This window comes from Pseudonaja textilis, chromosome 2, assembly GCF_049901715.1.
Source record: "Pseudonaja textilis isolate UNSWEBS1 chromosome 2, rPseTex1.2, whole genome shotgun sequence".
NCBI classification, from domain to species: domain Eukaryota; kingdom Metazoa; phylum Chordata; class Lepidosauria; order Squamata; family Elapidae; genus Pseudonaja; species Pseudonaja textilis.
Window position 1 is genome coordinate 150,959,506 of NC_141991.1, and position 18,455 is coordinate 150,977,960.

At 36.9% G+C, this 18,455-nt stretch overlaps 1 protein-coding gene across 2 annotated transcripts; it reads left to right on the top strand.

Moving 5' to 3' along the window:
- Nucleotides 1–1,342: 1,342 nt before the first annotated feature.
- On the top strand, nucleotides 1,343–16,755 carry GCDH (glutaryl-CoA dehydrogenase). Of its 2 annotated transcripts, XM_026716739.2 has the most exons (12): nucleotides 1,343–1,504; nucleotides 2,008–2,122; nucleotides 2,276–2,311; nucleotides 3,588–3,731; nucleotides 5,106–5,168; nucleotides 6,365–6,535; nucleotides 10,360–10,489; nucleotides 10,806–11,022; nucleotides 13,121–13,224; nucleotides 14,070–14,195; nucleotides 15,697–15,857; nucleotides 15,985–16,755. In XM_026716739.2, the coding sequence occupies exons 2-12, from the start codon at nucleotides 2,020–2,022 to the stop codon at nucleotides 16,056–16,058; spliced, it is 1,329 nt and encodes a 442-aa protein (XP_026572524.1). In that variant the 5' UTR covers nucleotides 1,343–1,504; nucleotides 2,008–2,019; the 3' UTR covers nucleotides 16,059–16,755. The 2 variants fall into 2 exon arrangements, with proteins under 2 accessions (XP_026572524.1, XP_026572526.1); XM_026716741.2 differs by lacking the exon at nucleotides 2,276–2,311.
- Nucleotides 16,756–18,455: the final 1,700 nt, after the last annotated feature.

Below are 18,455 nucleotides of genomic sequence, written 5' to 3' on the forward strand. Positions count from 1 at the left end.
CTTGCCAGACTGTGAGAAAGAAATTTAGATTTTAAAAATCATTACCTGAAAAATATGTCATTAAGAGGTTACATTAAGATCAAATGTAAGTCTGGATTTGGCCCAAAATGATCATTGCACAAAAAACTTTTTACCCAAGAGTATGAGTTATTTGGGTTATTTCATTCATAAAGAATGAAATGTGCTTATACTCTTTAGCATGACCAGACTTGACCAGATTTTAGTTACCATAGTACAAAAAAGATATGGAGGCTCTAGAGATTAAAACATATGAAGAATGGTTGCAGAATCTGGGTATGTTAGTCTAACTAACAGAAGGACTAGGGATGACATAATAGCAGTCTTCCAATTATTGAGGGTCTGTCATAAAGAAGAGAGTGGCAACCTATTCTCCAAAGCAAGACAAGAAGTATGGAAACTAACCAAAGACAGATTCAACCTACAAACTAACAAGAAATTTCCTGACAGCTAGAACAATTAATCAAGGGAACAGCTTTTTTTTAGAAGTTGTGGATGCATCTACACAAAAAAATTTAAGAATTTGGACAGCCATTTTTCCAGAATGATATAAAGGCTCCTGCATGACTAGGTGGTTGGATCAGAAGACCTCCAACTCTGTTATTTTAAAATGTTAACATTTGAAGATTTATTAATACCCAATAAAGAAATTAAGATGAAGACAATGGAACGAACAATTAGCAACAGATGGACTCTTTTAAATGATTTTCTAATAATCTAAGGAAAGAGGTTTAACATGGATAGAAAAGTTAGGGAAAAAATAACAACTCAGAGTTGTAGTTCTGCTTGAGGCACGAAGCCAAGCCTGATTTTGGGGCCAGTTATGTTCGTTCTCCTAAGCCCTAGACAGCAGGCAAGGGCAAACAACGTCCAAGCCAAGAAAATTGCAGCAACCAGTCCTGGCAATCGCTACAGTCAATAATGACCCAAAAGCACACACATAAACCCATAGTTTGGAGGTCTGTGAACCAAGACCTCCACACTATGCAAAGAAACACCCCTTTAAGCTGCATAGCTCTTACCAGGATTGGTGCTCAGCGAGAAAAAGTGCAATTTTTGAAACGTTTGAAAAGTGTCATATATGTGTTAAATGAGGCAAACAAGCAAAATAAGAAACAGCAATACAAAACTGAGTGGGGGGGAAAAAACTGCCAAGGAACAGCAGAAACCGAGCATTTGCCGCCCGAGCCGCTTCGGGACTTACTCACTCCCCCCCCCCCCCCCCGCGCTCCTTTCCCCGGCCGCCCAATTCACCCCGCCCCCGTCGCCTGCGTCGTGGCCACACGCCTCCTCCGCTTGGCCAATGGGAGAGGAGCGCGCCGCCATGCGCGGCTAGGAAGGAAGGGCAAGCGAAGTCCATTGGCCTAAGGAGGGGCTGTGGTGAACCCGGGAGGGGACGTCGCCTCACTTACCGGCCTGTCAATCTTCCGCGAAAAAGCTGGGAGCAAACCGTGAAGAAGCAAATCCTCGATCAGCTCCAATCTCGGTCAGTATTCCTTTAAACTACGGGGCGGAGTGCTGACCCTGAAATCAGTGGCGTTCCCAGCACTTGCTGGTAGGAGAAGGAAAATCTCCGACCGAATCCCTTCTCTTTTCCCCCTAATAACAGCCGCCTCCCACAGAAGAAACCCCCCGAGTTGTGTTTTCTGCTCTACGGAGCGCTAGACCCCTTCTCGCAAAGTTGGATCGGGTTTCTGGAAGTGGGCCTCGCATATTCTCTGTTTTCCTAATTTAAAGGGCCCTTGAATACCTTTTCCCATTTCTTTCCCCTCATTTTATTTCTTTAATCCTAGGAACTATGCCCTGTTTGTTTAGTATGTGGTGCTTTAATTAAATTCTTGCTTCTGTGTTATAAATAGGACTGAACTGAGTTCTGGATATCACCATTCTTCTATTCCAGCATTTTGCTGGAGAAGAAGGACAACTGCACTTAGTTGAACACTTCAGTGACTTAGGATCTTACAGTTTTCTTCGTTTGACCTTTTCCAGAATTTATCCTCCATGGCGCTAAGGTTACCTAACAGGCTATTTCTGCAATGCAGAGGCAGTATAGCAAACTTCTGTGATACTCGAACACAGAGCACTAGTGCACCTGTGCCAAAAGGTCAGTGACTGATTTTTCCTATCAAAGTGAGGGTAGAGATAGTAGGGCCATGGCTAAGAGATAGACAAACCTATTTAGTATTCTTGGATTTTATGGGGAAGGAGCACGATAGTTGGATTGAGAAATGGGCTTATTTTGTCACTTGTGTTACAGAAAAAGAAGGAAAACCTTTGGTGAATGGATCAAAAGGTAAAAAGATTATTTCTTGCCAATTGTGATTTAGAGCTGCATATCTGAGCTTATAATCGCCAGTCACTCTTGAAACAGCATTCCTCCTAGTTCATATATCCTTCCATTGGGAAAAATTGAACATCTATTTGCTCTGATGTATAAGATACACAATCACTGTTAATTCCTTGTCATTAGTTTGGTGGGTCTGAGGAAGGATGTGAGTTTCCAGAGATCTATGCATCTATAGACATAGATTAGATTTTGATTAGATAACTAAAAGATTTTATTCCCTCAAAAATTGGTTCCAGATAGTCTGTTCTATAAAATACAAACCATTACTGCCACTAACACAATTGATAATTTTATAAAACTGTTGTATATATGTGTTCCCAGAAATAAGTCCCACCACCCTGGCAACAAATAACAAATTATATAGAATGTAAACTTTGACATGTATATTTCAGAGCCATATAGTATAATGGTTAAGGCATGGACTTGGACTAGAAACACATGGATTTGCATTCACTCCTTGCCAGGGGAATCACTGGATAATTTTAGGGAAGCTGCTGTCTCTCAGCCTAGCACACTTTTCAAATATTCCAAAATGAAAGCAGATAGGTGAAATAGAATAATTAAGGCTACAAGTCAACACTTGAAAAACCGGTGAATATGTATAAAAATAACCTGTCCCTTATAAGAGTTTTCCTCAGTATATGTTGCTCTTGGAATCATGCATACTATCCTTTAAGAAAATATTTTTTACACCTTGAAGCAAAGATTCCAAATACAAAACATAGTTTCAAGAAAAATGAATTGTATCACTGCAGTTCTGCAGTTTGCTTGTATACACTAAAGTGGACAATAATCTTGGGGTGTTTGTGTGAGAAAAATCTGTACTGCTAGGCAGAGATTTATACAGATTTGCACTTGCCAACTACACAACTTTTCAGTGGCATTCATGTTACTATCTATAGCAGTGGTTCTCAACCTTCCTTATGCTGCGACCCTTTAATACAGTTCCTCATGTTGTGGTGACCCCCAACCATAAAATTATGGCTTGGTTCCTAAGACCATTGAAAATATGTGTTTTCAGATGGTCTTAGGTGACCCCTGTGAAAGGGTCATTCGACCCCCAAAGGGGTCGTGACCCACAGGTTGAGAACCACTGGTCTATAGGGAGAACTGTTGGACTGTGTACTTCCATTATTTCAGCAGGCCTTATACGGTGCTTGATGGGGGAATTTCTTTATCAGTCCTTTTGTTCTTTAGGCTAGCTCTAGCTTTCTTCTTCCAGTTCCAAAAGCGCAGTTTGACTGGCGTGATGCCCTACAATTGGAAAAGCTTCTTACTCCAGAGGAAATAATGATGCGGGACTCATTTCGTGCCTATTGCCAAGAAAAATTGATGCCCAGGATCCTCATGGCCAATCGAAATGAAGGTAACTTTGTATTAACAATGTGATGTCCTTCATACTTTGAGGCTACAATCCCTTGGAACTGCTGGCTGAGCTGAGGATGATGGGAATTGAAATTCAAAACCTATGTAGGGCAATAGATGGTCTATTATTGCTTTATGTATTATGACATGTTCTCCCTTTAGAAATAGGGAATCTCCTGTTTGGCATTTGCTGAATATGCCAATACATTAAATAGCTAAGTTACTTATTCAGCAGCCCTGTGGGAGCAGAATGGGGGGCAGTGGAAAAATTTGGAAATTGTTTTGAATCAGTTTTAAAAAGGGAGTGGTAGTATCTCTACTTATTTTAATTTCCTTTCAGATACTAAAGTTCTCAGAAGTGATAATGACACCTATCTAGAAATGTCAGAAATGAAAATATGTGTGTATATAAATCAAGGAGAGCCAGTTTGGTGCAGTGATGAAGGACACCAGGAGATCCTGCCTTATTTTTATCCTGCCTCAGGCATAAAGCAAGCTTTGGGGCTATTCTCTCATATTCAGTCCTAGAAAGACAGTGAAGGCATACCATTTCTAAATTGTTGTCAAGAAAGTTGCATGAACTAATCCAGAATTAGAAATCAAGACTCCCTTGAAAGAATATACATTGTGTATGTGTTGTTAAATATTTATTATTTCAAATGTGGTGATGCAGTGATTAGAATGCAGTAAAGGTAGGGGCTCCTGTGGATTTTACTTCACTAGTCGTTACTGACTATAGGGGTGGTGCTTAGCTCCGTTTCTTGGCCATTGAGCCAGCGCTGTCCAAAGACATCTCCAGGGCCATGTGTCTAGCATGATGTCACAGAGCATTGAAGTGGTACCTATTTATCTATTTGCACTTGCATGCTTTCAAATTGCTAGATTAGCAAGAGCTGGGGCAAGGACAGGAGCTCACATCATGTGGGGCTTGGATCTTGAACCCAGGCTACTGGCTTTCAGCTGGCAAGCCCAGCGTCTTAACCTCTGAACCACCATGTGCCCTATAATGCAGGATTGCAGGCTAACTCTGCCCACAGCCTGGAATTCAATTCTCACTGGCTCAAGTTTGACTCAGCCTCCCATCCTTCCGAGGTTGGTAAAATGAGGATTCAGATTGTTGGGGGCAATATGCTGACTCTGTAAAGTGCTTGGAGAGGGCTGTAAAGCACTATGATGTGGTATATAAGTCTAAGTGCTATTGCTATTAAAATACTGGTTTTCATGTAAATTCAGTAATTGCTGACTTCGGGGCTCCAGGCATTATCAAAGTTACTTATCAGTATTATAACACGCCTCTATGTTGCATAACAGGCTTCTGCAAAATATAGATATTTTAATGCATATTAAAATAGGTTTTCTCCTATTTTCGTTGTAGTCTTTCACCGGGAAATTGTGTCAGAGATGGGGACCCTTGGTGTCTTGGGCCCAACCATTAAAGGTATTGTCAAACATTTTCATGACAGTGAGTGAGCTCATATCTGTAGCAGAAAGGGAGGATTTTTCATAACTTTTTCATGTTTCTTGGGAGGAAAAGTTCAGAATATATCATGTCTCTATTTCAGCTGTAGTTTAAGTATTTGATAAATCATTGGCACTACCTTTCTACCATAGGTATTTGTATACTTCTTTTATTTGACTGATCAGTTCTTTGTTTCTGCTAGTTTGCATTTGTATTCAGTCAGTGACTCATTATTTGTCCTATAAGAGGAAATATAGTTACAAATCAATGAATGAAAGAATAAAGTATGTATGGAAGTGTAACAATATGATGTATTTGGTTGTGCTCCTATCTGGTTGTGGGTTATCTCGCAGAATTAAACATTAGATTTTGTTTTTAAATGCCCTGTTATGAATTGTGAAATGCTTGAAAGACCTTCTTAAGATAAGATGATAAGGTAGGATACAAAATTTTAAAATCCAGTGTCAACTCTGAGGCAAATGTGGCTGAAGCCATCGTGTCCTGCCTCACAGTTGCTACGATGCCTGAGAAAGAAGGGGAGGGGGGAAGTAGATAGCCCAGCTTTCAGTCAAAATAAAAAGTTTTCCTGTGGGAACCAAGGTCATCCAAACAGGTAGCTGGTGAAAGGAGAGGATGAGAGGAGCCTGCCAGCCGTATTCATTGGACTGTTGACACTGGGGAGTGGGGAGGTATTCTTTTAATTAGGTGAAAACCACGGAAAACTTCAGAGTTGGTTTTCATCAGCTGTGCTGATACAATATATCCAATAAACATGATCTTAGAGGAATCTACCTGCCCCAGAGTCCTGCTTTTAATGGGTGCATTACTTGGAACGCTGACATCCAGATTTAGAAATTACCAATCATTTATCATATTTGAAATACTAGGGTTACTAGTTTTAGAGACTTAGTAAAACTTGGTTTTAGTTCATATTAGGGACTGTTGAAGATGTAACAATTACTTTGTATCTGTAAGATATATTATAAAATGTTTGAGGCTTCTTGGAGTATTAGGTCACTGTTACGAAATTATTAATAAATTATCCCCTTTATTTTCATGTTTCTTTCTAAATATTTGCCAGGTAGGATCTTCCAGGAGAGTTATTGTACCTAAGTGGGTTACAGGCTGATTTCTAGACACAGATGGGTTTATGATTCTCCATTCTTTTGCCTTAGGTTATGGCTGCGCAGGAACCACTTATGTTGCATATGGACTCCTGGCCAGGGAGATTGAGAGGGTGGACAGTGGCTATCGGTCAGTCATGAGTGTTCAGTCATCTTTGGTGATGCATCCTATATATGCATATGGGACAGAAAAGCAGAAACAGAAATATCTTCCAGGTCTAGGTGAGTTAATAGTTTAGAAGACTGAATGCAGAAGATTATTCTGTAGTTACATCAACACTGGTATGTTTTATCTTGTCTATTATTATTATTGCTCATACATGAATATCTATGTATGCATGTACATTTGCATCATATTTAAACTTGCCCTAATCCTCTTATTTTTTTCTATAAATTTTATTTTATCAATGTATAAAATACAAAGAAAAATAGGAAATTAAGGAAAGAAAAAAGAAAGGTGAGATGACCCGGGGCATGGCACGAAGGCAACACAGCCAGAAAATAAGTATGAGTCCCTTTATTTGCTCCAACTTTGCCCCCAATATCCCGGTTACTCTCCGGCCTGGAGAAAAATTCTCCCATGAACCTACAACAGCCTCTGGCTGCAGATATTCCAGGCCAAACGCTGTAAGTGAATAACTGCAATCAACCACTTCAGCAGGGCAAGATAATGAGCCCAATAATTCCAGCAAGGCAGAGGCACGTCAATAATTCACAAAACAGAAGGAGTGTGAGGTGAATTCAGTGTTTGTTCCTGACAAACGCCCCTCCCAACTGCTTCTCCTTTAAACTCCATCTCCAGGTGTGCCTTGTAAAGGGATTTGGGGCCCTTTCCTTCCTCGTAAGCCATGCAACCCACGTTGTTCTCTCCTGCGTTCTTCCCTGTGTGCCCTAGGATGAGGAAGGGGTGGGCCTTGGTCTTCATCTGAACCCCCTCTCTCTTGTTCTACCTCTCCCCTGCTGTGCCCAGCCTGACTTTGCCCTTCCCCATTTTCCTCCACAGCTGCTGTCCTAGTCCCTGTCAACTTTCCCCTCAGATTTAAACTCCGACAAAAGGAGGAAAGAAAGTATGAGATACAAGGAAAGAAAGAAAAAGAGATTGACTTCTGACACTTTTTAGCACAGTACAAGATAACAACATTACAACCTCAACTTTTTACTTTTACGTATTAGTATATAATTAGCCATTTCTGTAACAACAAATCTAAGTCAGCACTTCATATTTTTAACACAAGCACAAAATCCAGAAGTGATATCCAAATAAAAAACATAAATATATACTCCTCTTTGAATAGACAATCAATTTAACCATTACTGCTTTATCTTGTTGAAATAATATGTATTTCTATTTGCACTTAAAAATTTTTATAAACTATCACCATTTATATTATTAAAATTCACTGTATTTTTTCAGATTAAAGGGAAAATATTTTTTCATCTATTTTAAAACACTAAGCTTTCCTTTAAAAACATTTCAAAAGCATTCTCATACATCTTTTTTTAACTTCCTCTTAGTATAATATATTTTAAAATCCACATTCATACCAATCAAATTCCAGCTAACTCCAATTACCTCATTAAATTTAGATCTTATCCTCATAGAATATTTTCTTCTTTTATACTTTCTTCTTAAAACTCTAGATTTTTATTTAAGCTAATACATCTTTTTCTCTTAACATAGATATTTTCCAATATACTTTGTATTATATTTTACTAACTTTAGGAATTACTTAAGCATTATATATAAAGGAAAAATACATTTTCAAACTTTAGATTAAGATTTTCTTTCAATTATAAATATCAAACTGATGAAAATCCATCCTAATTCCATTGACTCATTACGTTTAAGTCACTCCTTGCAGCTTCTTTTTTTCTCAAGGATTTCTCAACCTTGTGAATATTCATGTGAAAAAAGTCCCAAACATATTCTATTAAAAGTTGCAATTTTTTTGGAGCTCTTATTTCAATTATATTGGGAGGCTTCTATTTAAAGCATCATAATAAAAATTGGTGTCAGGTTTATATTGCAAAATTACAGTTGACTCGTCTGCATTGTCAGCTATTTGTGAAATTGCCTCAGTGGTTTGGTAACTTTCTACACATATTTGCATCTTTGAAGTAGTTTGAATAGTCTTTTTAACATCCTTGGAGCATAGCTGTTCTATGAACTGATGGATTTTATTTAAAGATTTTTCAAATCTCTAATAATTTGCTCTTCCATCTTCTCTTTAGCTAAAGAATAGCTTTTTTGTAAGTCACTTAAGAATTGCTGACCAATCAGGAATCATAAAAATCAGAAAGTTTTAGTCCCCCCCCAGCAAAGCAGACTAAGCTACAAATTACTAAAAATAATAAACTAGAACCACAACTTTCTGCTCTTATATTTCTCCATCATTTTTTAAAAAAAAGATAGTCCACATTTCCTTATTTTAGCTGCCTTCTTTCTTGTTGTTTAACAAGAAGAAATCCCCAAAATGGCACAGATCTTCAAAAAGGAATAATAGGCTATAGCTAAAGAGAGCCTCTTTTAGCTTAATAAAGATTAATAGTCCTTAAAAATGGTTAAGAAGTGAAAGGCACAATTTGAAAAATTGATTCCAAAATGGCTACTTCTTCAACAATGAACTGATTGCAGCTCTGCCTCCACAGCTTTCAGCACACAAGCTGCTTCAAAGAACAACTCCTGAAGCTACTTGCAGACCTTTGCTGTATTGGAGGATCTTGAGGGACTTTCCTTAGCCCAGGAGAGTCATATAAATTAAAGGAATGCTGGTTTCTTCTGTTGATAGTTGAAGCAGCTACATTCCAGGGGAAACCACCTCAGGTATCCTTCCCTGGGCATGTAGTCTGTTGGCCATCTTTTCACCAGAAGTAAACTTGCCCTAATCCTGAAGGGAACCAATTTTATTCTATCCAGCCGATATCTCAGCATTCTGTATGTCCTAAAAATGTGTGCTTCGCAGATCATATTGATGTTCTTACATTTGATTTTTTTAAAGTATTTTAAAGAGTTCTTTGTACTAGAAATTCTCTTTTTTATCTATTTTTATCCTATATTTTGTATTTTAGAAAAGTTCCGATTTACAGTGTTTTGATTTGCAGGCTTTGGAAATAACAGTTAAAACTTGCACAATACAAAATTATAATTATCTCCTTTATTCACATAGAAGACAGTGATGTTACTGTTTTGTTTTCTTGAGTATCTCAAATCTCTTCCTTTATTTTCATTTTAGCATGTACAGTATCTCATTACTGTTCTGAAAAATAGTGATGTAATTCTTTTCCAGATTCTCTTTATCCTTCAATTTAAATTTGGCTGAGTTTTTTTTATTTCTTTAACCCTAATAATTTTATTTTTACAGTTTACCTATTTTAAATTATTAAATTATATTTTAATTTCATGTTTTAGTTAATTGTTACTTTGTTCCTTTCCCCATTTCCCAATACTTTCCTTCCATCTTCTGGTTTGGCTCTGTAGTTCAGACCAACTTCAATTTTTTTCTTTTTGGTTCTGCTGATTTTTTTACCACAGTTTATTAAGATAGCTTCAGGGTTTTTTTTTAGTTTGTTTAAAGAATACTCTTTTTTTAAAAGTAAATTATATAATATATATAATTGGTTGATAAAATTTGTGAATTTTTTGCCTACCAGATTCCATAGTACAATGGTAGCTTAATTCTCATCGTTAATTGGTTCTAGGAGGTACAATGTGTACCCAAAATATTAGTATCAAACAAATTCCCATAAGGAATAATGCAGTGAATCACAAGCAGTTGACACTGACAAGTTTGATCCTTCCAGCTCTATTCTGAATTGAAATCGAAATTAAGTTCTAGCTTGTGCATCAAGTACCAAACGAAGGATGAGTACCAGGACAAAATTTTCACATCAAAATTTGTTGCATGCCAAATTTGATGAGTTTCAAAGTGGATGAGTAGCAAGGTACCACTGTAGATTTATCCCTGTGAAGTTGTTTGAATAAGTGAATAAGTGAGAAGGATAATTTGGGAGTTGCTATACTCATATTTTTATTTTTTTGATCATAGCTAAAGGAGAGTTGCTGGGCTGTTTTGGGCTTACAGAGCCTAACCATGGAAGTGACCCTGGTAGCATGGAGACTCGGGCCCAGTACAACTCTTCCAGGAAGACCTACACACTGAATGGTTCCAAGACTTGGTGAGGTTTGCACTTGTCCTCCTGTATGCAGATCAGGATAGGGAAGTAAATTAGGCCGCTAGGATTATTTTAAAATAATTGTAAAACTTTAAGCCCCTGATAATTATGGTAACAGTTTTGAGGGGAAAGGACTGAATTAAATTTTGTTTCTGAGAGATTAGATACTAACTAAGCTTTGCTCTGTTCAGAGATAATTTTCACACTGTATTTCCCCTTTTAGAGTGTGCCATTTTAGCTACTTGAATTTTAACTTGATTTCTATAAGGAATGTGTTGAACATTGTCAAACATTGACAATATACTTGCTGTTCTTTTAGGATCACTAATTCTCCAGTGGCTGATCTATGTGTAGTGTGGGCTGTGTGTCATGATGGCAAAATACGGGGTTTCCTATTGGAACGAGGAATGAAAGGTCTTTCTACCCCAAAAATTGAGGGCAAATTTTCATTACGTGCCTCACTTACTGGGATGATTATTATGGAAGATGTAGAAGTGCCTGAAGAGAATCTACTACCCAAAGTGTCTGGACTCGCAGTAAGATCTCTCCACAGTCCATGTGATACTCATTGGCATGTGCAGTAGGACTACTCATTGTGAATGGTGCAGTGACCAGGAATGCTACAAGAAGTGCTTGCCCGAGTTTATTACCAGGGGAAGTTGAGAAAGATTGAAAATACATTTTAGTTGAAGCTTAGCTATAAGTTTTGAGTTTATTTCATTATAAATGTGAAAATTGCATTGCGACAATAAGTAGTAACTGTACAACTAAGGAACAAATATAAATCTAGTATTCCATATTTGTTTATATTATGAGGTACTGTCTTTGAACAACCTCCTTCAAAAGAGCCATATGAAATACTAATTTCAGGACTTCCAGTTTGAAGGGCTTCAGCGACAGACAGAAATCCGCAATCGTGCACGGTTTCTGTCTGGGCTCGCCGCTGGAGCGCCCCGAGCCGGCTGGTTTTGGGGCTAAGCCACCCCGTAGAGGTGGTGAAGAGGGGGGAGACCGCCAGCAGGGTTGAGGAGAGCCGCATCTCTCCTCCTCAGCTGGCCATTACTCCCTTTCCCGAAGGCGGTTGCAGCGGTGGTCAGAAATGGACACCACAAAGGAGAACTCGACCGGAAAAGAATGTGCAGGAGGAAGATAAGAAGTGTAAGTTTTGGCTGACCGGGTTAAACTGTAAAAGCAGCAACTAAGGTACCCTGGAATTTAAACTTACAAAAAATAACATCGCTCCCAAAGAAGAGTCGGAAGCAGTGAAGGAAAGTGATAAGGGAAAGATTTGGCTTTTTTTTTTTCTTCTCTCTCCTTCCCTATACTGACAACTAAGAGACTTAAATAAGAAATCGGAAAAATCCGCTTTGACATCAATAGGCAATTAAGCTGAAAATAAAACAAAATGCCAAAGGGATAATAAAGATTTCTGGACATTAAAATTTTCTTTTTCATAAGCAGGAAGGGAGACAAAAAGAATAAGGGCAGGATCTGGAAGAGGGAGGAGACTGCCTGGAATTAAAAATAATCTACAGTAAAACTTCAAGACTTCTAAAAGATACATTTTAATTGAAACTTTGCAACTAAATAGTAACCCCAGGAAGAGAAAGTGAAAAAAAAGAGCAAAAAAGAAACAGCTTGCATGTATTTGGATTATTTGGTGATCTTTGGATTCTTGGTTATTATATTTGAATGACTAAAATCAATCGGGTGGTTGTTTAAAAATTTATATAATGGCACCACTTCTGGATGAATTGAAAATGGAACTTAAAAAGTACAAAGAAGATGCATAAGAAGGGAAGGGTTCTTTTGGCTTAGTTTTTCAATTCTTAGAAATGGAAATTTGAAACTATGCAAAACAACAAGAAACGACTGCAAAACAAGAAGACTGGGACAAAGAAGAAGCCATCTTTAATGAACAAGCAATTTTATGTGGGGAAGAAAAAGGAAAGGGGGGAAAGAGAATGGAGAATTTAAGACTTAAAAAAACAACCAAAGAAAAGAAAAATAATTCAAAAAATAAGTATAATACTGGAAAGCAACAGAAAAGGGGAATACAGAAGAGAGAATTAGAGGTAGAGAGACAAGGGGATAAAAAGGGGAGAGAGAAGAAGAGAGGGAAGAAGGAAAGGAAAAGAAGTTACAAAGGACCGGAGCAAGATATACAGAAACAGGACCTATTTAGAGATAATGGGTGAAAATCTAACTGAAAAAGGGATTCAGTAAAGGTACATAAGATTGTATTGTTATATTAGTAATAGAAATAACTTTAGAAAATTGGAAACAACGTATGATTAAAATGAGGGATAAAATAGTGTAATTTAGTGAAATGTTTGTGAATAAAATAAGTGAAATAAAATAAATGAGAAAATTGAATTAGGAAGGAACGGGAACATTTTAATTAATGTTTTATAAAATATAAGTGAAGGGGGAATTAACTATGGAAAGCTTATAATTGTTCCCATAGAAGTATGATATTTAATTGAAAAGTAAGGTTAAAGATGTTAAGACTTTAATGAATATTAATATTAATGATAGAATTGAATTGGGATGGGATGTTTTAATTATATACATTTATAGAAGGAATATTAATAAATTCCTTCTCTGAATTGTAATGTCTTCCTCTTCCCACAGGGACCTTTTGGCTGCTTGAATAATGCACGTTATGGCATCTCCTGGGGAGCACTGGGTGCTGCTGAGTTCTGTATGCATACAGCCAGGCAGTATACTTTGGATAGGTAAAGTTTCAAGATTTCTGGAGAGATATTCTAGAGGAAATGGCATGTGCTTACAATGATGCTTATATACTAATATGTAGGTATCCTTTATTTCATTTACACAAACACTATGACTGTGATATGATCCCACAATGTCAAATCATGTGGAAGATTTGTTTCAAGATCATGCTGAGCATCCTTGACTGAAGTCAGATTTGAAAAAAGATACCCAGCAATGGCAGTTTTGCTAAGGATATATTGGATGAAAGGAGATCCCTAAAGTTATACATTTTATTTATATTTCATGGATTCTTAACAGTTCCTTAGGTCCCCAGGGTTAAATAAATAATAAACTCAAGATTATTCATTGATGGTTTTCATTTGTATAGTTCCATGGTCATTTGTTATAGGGAACATATTTAGGATCACTGAATAATAGAAGCAGCTTCAGTTTCAGATTTAGATGTCTCCATAATTTTCTGTAATTCTCTTTATATTATTTAAACTGTATTTCCAGTCCTAAATCATACTTCAGGCTGGACTTTGTACCCAGAAATTATTCTGTAAGTTATTAAGTTGCTTCTCATATATCTAGTTTGTTTGTTTGTATGCTGTTCTTCCACTGAGTTTTTCTGAGTTTTTCCAAGTTTGCATCTTACAGGATACAGAAATGACTTTATGCTATTTCATCTGCTCTTTGTTATATCTGAAATTTTCTTTAAAATTAACTTGATGTGCTTAAAAACTTCTCCAGTAAGATAGAATCACCTTCTACATGATGATCTTCCAGATGTTTCCAGTATTTTATCAAATCTTTTTTCCCTATGCAATGGTTTTAGCTGAATTATCTCATCCATTCATTTTAGAATGCAGTTCAGAGCCCCCTTGGCAAGAAACCAATTGATCCAGAAGAAGTTGGCTGACATGCTCACAGAGATCACTATTGGCTTACAGGCTTGTCTGCAACTGGGGCGCTTGAAAGATGAAGACAAGTAGGCATATATTTGTATATGTGATTAATGGCAGAATTGTGAATAGTGAACTTTTTTTCTCAAAAAAGTTTTAGTCAAGATAAAATGGAGTGTACTACTTCATTTTGTATCTGGGGAAACACTTTATAAGATCAGTACCTCTCTGCTGGAAAGAGATAGAGATAAAAGGGAGGATCAAATTGTTCTCCTTTTTTTAACCCACAAATTGTAATTTTTTTAGTTTTTCAGTCCCAGCATTGCTATGTGCAACAACAACAATAATAAATCATTTCTACTCATTTTGCTGCAGCTAGCACACATCTAGGACTATTGCAGAAGATAGAAATTAGAAATTATACTCTAAATATAGTAACCCATTACCATTTTATACTAGGCATGAGAAAAAGCAAGGTCTCTATTAAGCTTCAGGAAAGAAGGAAGAAAAAGGAGCTAAGTTTAAGCTTAAGAGAATATAAAACCGAGCTGCGGTTTCATTTCTCAGAAGACAATCTGTGAAATATGCTGTTAAGTGCCTGGGAAGCTGCAGTTAAGCTTGAACCAACTGAGAAAAAAGAGCCTGATACTATAGTGCTCAAACCTGTGCTTTTAATAGCAAGAAGAAGAAAAAATTGCATGACCACAAGATGTGGTTAGTTATCGCCATTCCTTTCTTTTTCATCATAATCCCAATAAAACTCTGGCTGTGGTGGTAGCTGTAGAAAGAAAATATCTGAAGTCGATAAAATGAGGATCCAGATTGTTGGGGGCAATATGTTTATTCTGTAAAGCTTCTCCCCTTGGGAACTGGGTCGTGCAAGTGGTGGGCAAGCAGGAAGTGGGTGCATTTGTGGAAGTGTCTTGTGTGCACGCAAAACCATCCCTGATTCATTATTTTTAGGGAGGGGAATTCTTACATCTTATGTACCTTGGTCTTCCCATCCATTTTTTTTAAGTGCTTATGCTAAGTGTGATTTCTGTCATATCTGACTTGTTATCTGTTTTGTATGAAAGCTATTGAGGTAATTCCCCGTTAGGAGAATGAGCGCACACAGGGAGATGTAGTGAGAGTAGTGAAGAATAAAACACACAGCACACAGCCACACTGTATAGTAAAATGTAGGTTTTTTACTTCCAGTAAAACGATTAAACAAAGTTCAACAAAACAGTCCAAGTCATTCACGGTTAAAGCAGTCAGTTTTCAGTCCAGGGATAATCCAAATATCAAAGTCCAGTATCAAAAACAGTTCAGCAACAGACTTACATCAAATCCAAGAATAACAGTCAATGGGGAAAAATGGAGGAACAGCAACACTCTCAAGAAAAGGACAGAACAACCCAGGTTTCTGGCTCCATCTAATGGCCGTTTGAGGAACCACACCCAATTACAATTTTATTAAAATGTCTATCCTGGTTTATATATTTTCCAACCCAACTATTAGGTGACTTACATTCTTAACAAAAGCCTAGGGACTAAGCCCTTTCAACCCTTGCTTGATTTTAGCGTTTGTTCTATGTTCCCCAGGGAAACTCCTGAGATGATCTCTATGCTGAAACGGAATTCCTGTGGGAAAGCCCTGGAGATTGCCCGGCAAGCCCGTGACATGCTTGGGGGCAATGGAATTGCAGATGAATATCATGTTATCAGGCATGTTATGAATTTGGAGGCAGTAAACACATATGAAGGTAAAAAAAGGATTGTAATTGTGTCCAGCAAACATGTTATTTAGAAACATGTTCTATTACTTTGCTTCATTTATATATTATTTTTTTTTAAGAGACAATTCTAACATTTTCCTCTTTTTGTCTTCAGGGACTCATGACATCCATGCTCTCATCCTTGGTAGAGCTATCACTGGACTTCAGGCATTCACAGTTGGGAAATAAATACATTTCCCTAGACTTTAGTTTTCCTCTACATGATTCCAGTTGGGAACATCACTCGAGATGGTTTATGATGCTAGAAGATGAGCATGGACTGCTTCTGCTCATCAGATTGTGATCAAATTATTCAGTTCAACTCAATTATTTGTAAGCTGAAACAAATCAGGCATTTAAAAATTCTTTGTTGTTCACCAAAAATACAGAAAGAAATTAAAAGTGCTGCATTATGCTAAGGGAAAAACTTTTTCTAATTGGTAGAAGGATAACACTGTGGTCTAGAAAATGTTTTGGAATTGTCTAATTATTTTTGAGACAAACTATCTGGGTATGTAATTATAAGAAATTTGATACTTTAAAGCTGACTGCTGTTCCAGGATCCAGTCAGAGCCTTGAGGTCTATACCAGAGTGAGTAATCTACAATTTTTAGTTTTAAAAAATCCAGGTAAGATTCTTCTTTTTGTGTAAGAGGAAACTGTAATACTTGCAAACACAGAAGACGAAAATCAGAATATACTACCTACTCTGTGCTCTTCCTGCCATGTGACATAACTAGCTGCTGGTTTTTAGTGCCTTTATTGACAATGTTAAGTAAAGACTGATTTTTGTATATTAGAACACATTTTTGATGGCGTGTTAAGCTATTTCAGCTCAGATTCTTGCCCCTTTGAATAAAGTCCCCATTGTGCTTTCAAAAATAAATTTAATGTGATGAATTTCCAACAGTAGCTTGTATAGGATAATTAGTTGAAAGCTGATATGCTAATATTAGTGACCAAAGAAAATTGGCCTTTTCTGTAAGCAGTTCTTTCACATCTTTATTAGCACTTTTAATTATGTAACTCTTTGGATAGAGATTACATAGAGAAAACAGTCCATTTCTACCCAAGGAGACTGTGAGTGACACCGTTTGTCATAAGTATAGTGACAAAATTAAAAAAGGCATTGAGTTTTGTCACTATACTTGTAAGAGAATACTTGAAGTTATCTTTATTTAAAGTAGTAAAATACTACTTGTAGCTTTTGGTTGTTACACTTCTGCTGCTGTGGTTAAGAATTCAGAAACCAACGAGTGGGGTATGACAATTCTGATTTCTTATTGTTAGGGTTTAGATAGAATGTAGTAAGGTGGCTTGAAAACTGATGTATGGTGTTCCAAAATCAGTGATATTGGGTTATATTTCACAAATAGCTGGGAATTTTATAATTTCGTATGGTTCTTAACAAATATATAATTCAGTAAATTTTCCCTATCATCAAAATTCAAATATAATATATATTTGGATTCTTAATTCACTATATTTTTTTATATGCAGTATCACTTTTAAATGTTTATAACTGAACAAGGAGAGATTTAACCTGGAAGTAAGGATAAACTTTCTAAAAATGAGAACAATCAACTAATAGAACAGCTTGCCCTTGGAAGTTGTGGAGCATTGTCACTTCAGACTTTCAAGAAGAGATTGGACTGCCATTTGTCAGAAATGGTGTAGGGTCTCCTGCTTAGGTGGAGGGTTGGACTAGATGACCTAGTCCTTCCAACTCTGATTATCTGTTATGTGTTATGTCAAGGTTTTTGTTTGTTTAACCTATGTACTATAACTAATATATTTTCTAAAACAGAAGTTACATTATGAAACAGTTAAGACTGTAAGACATGAGGTCCAATCTCTGAGCCTTGAATGTAGCCCCCAGAGACCACCAAATATTGCCAGCACATTATAAAAAGGAAAAAATGATTATATTTAAAGACAACTTAAATGTAATCATTTTTTTTTACGACTCCACAACCTCCTTATGCCTGATTTTTGGGGTAGAAGTCTCATCATACCACTCAAAGTAGAAGTAAAGCTGTTATCTCAAGAAAAATTGTGTAATCATGAGCCAATCATGAGCAAAAAAAATACATTCTAAAAAATAACAGCACAGAAAATAACCTGGTTAGCTGCTACAAGAAGATGTCACAGACAAACAATGATATGACAAAGTTGCAACAATGGTACATTGGAAGATCTGCAAAATATACCATTTGCCTACAAGCAGGAGCCGGTGGGACCATACAGTAGATAAAGTAATAGAAAATGAAAAAGCTAAAGTGTTCTGGGACTTTAGAATTCAAACAGACAGGCACCTGCCTCATTATGTGCCAGAGTTAACAATTGTTGATAACAAAGAGAAGTCTGGATAGTAGATGTGGCAGAACCTGGAGATAGCAGAATATAAGAGAAGGACATGGAGAAGGTAACAAAATACAAAGATCTGCAAATAGAAATAGAAAACTGTGGCAAATGAAAGCAAAGGTAGTACCCATAGTAATAGGCCCTCTGGGTGCAATCCCAAGACAACTAGAGCACCACTTGAACAACATTGGTATTAATAAGTTCACCATCAGTCAACTGCAA

Bases quoted from the DNA above. Each gene is read 5' to 3' on its own strand.
- GCDH (XM_026716739.2), top strand. From the start codon at position 2,020: ATGGCGCTAAGGTTACCTAACAGGCTATTTCTGCAATGCAGAGGCAGT. The intron at 3,732-5,105 runs GTAACTTTGTAT...TTTTCGTTGTAG, and splicing joins CATGGCCAATCGAAATGAAG to TCTTTCACCGGGAAATTGTG. The intron at 11,023-13,120 runs GTAAGATCTCTC...CTCTTCCCACAG, and splicing joins CCAAAGTGTCTGGACTCGCA to GGACCTTTTGGCTGCTTGAA.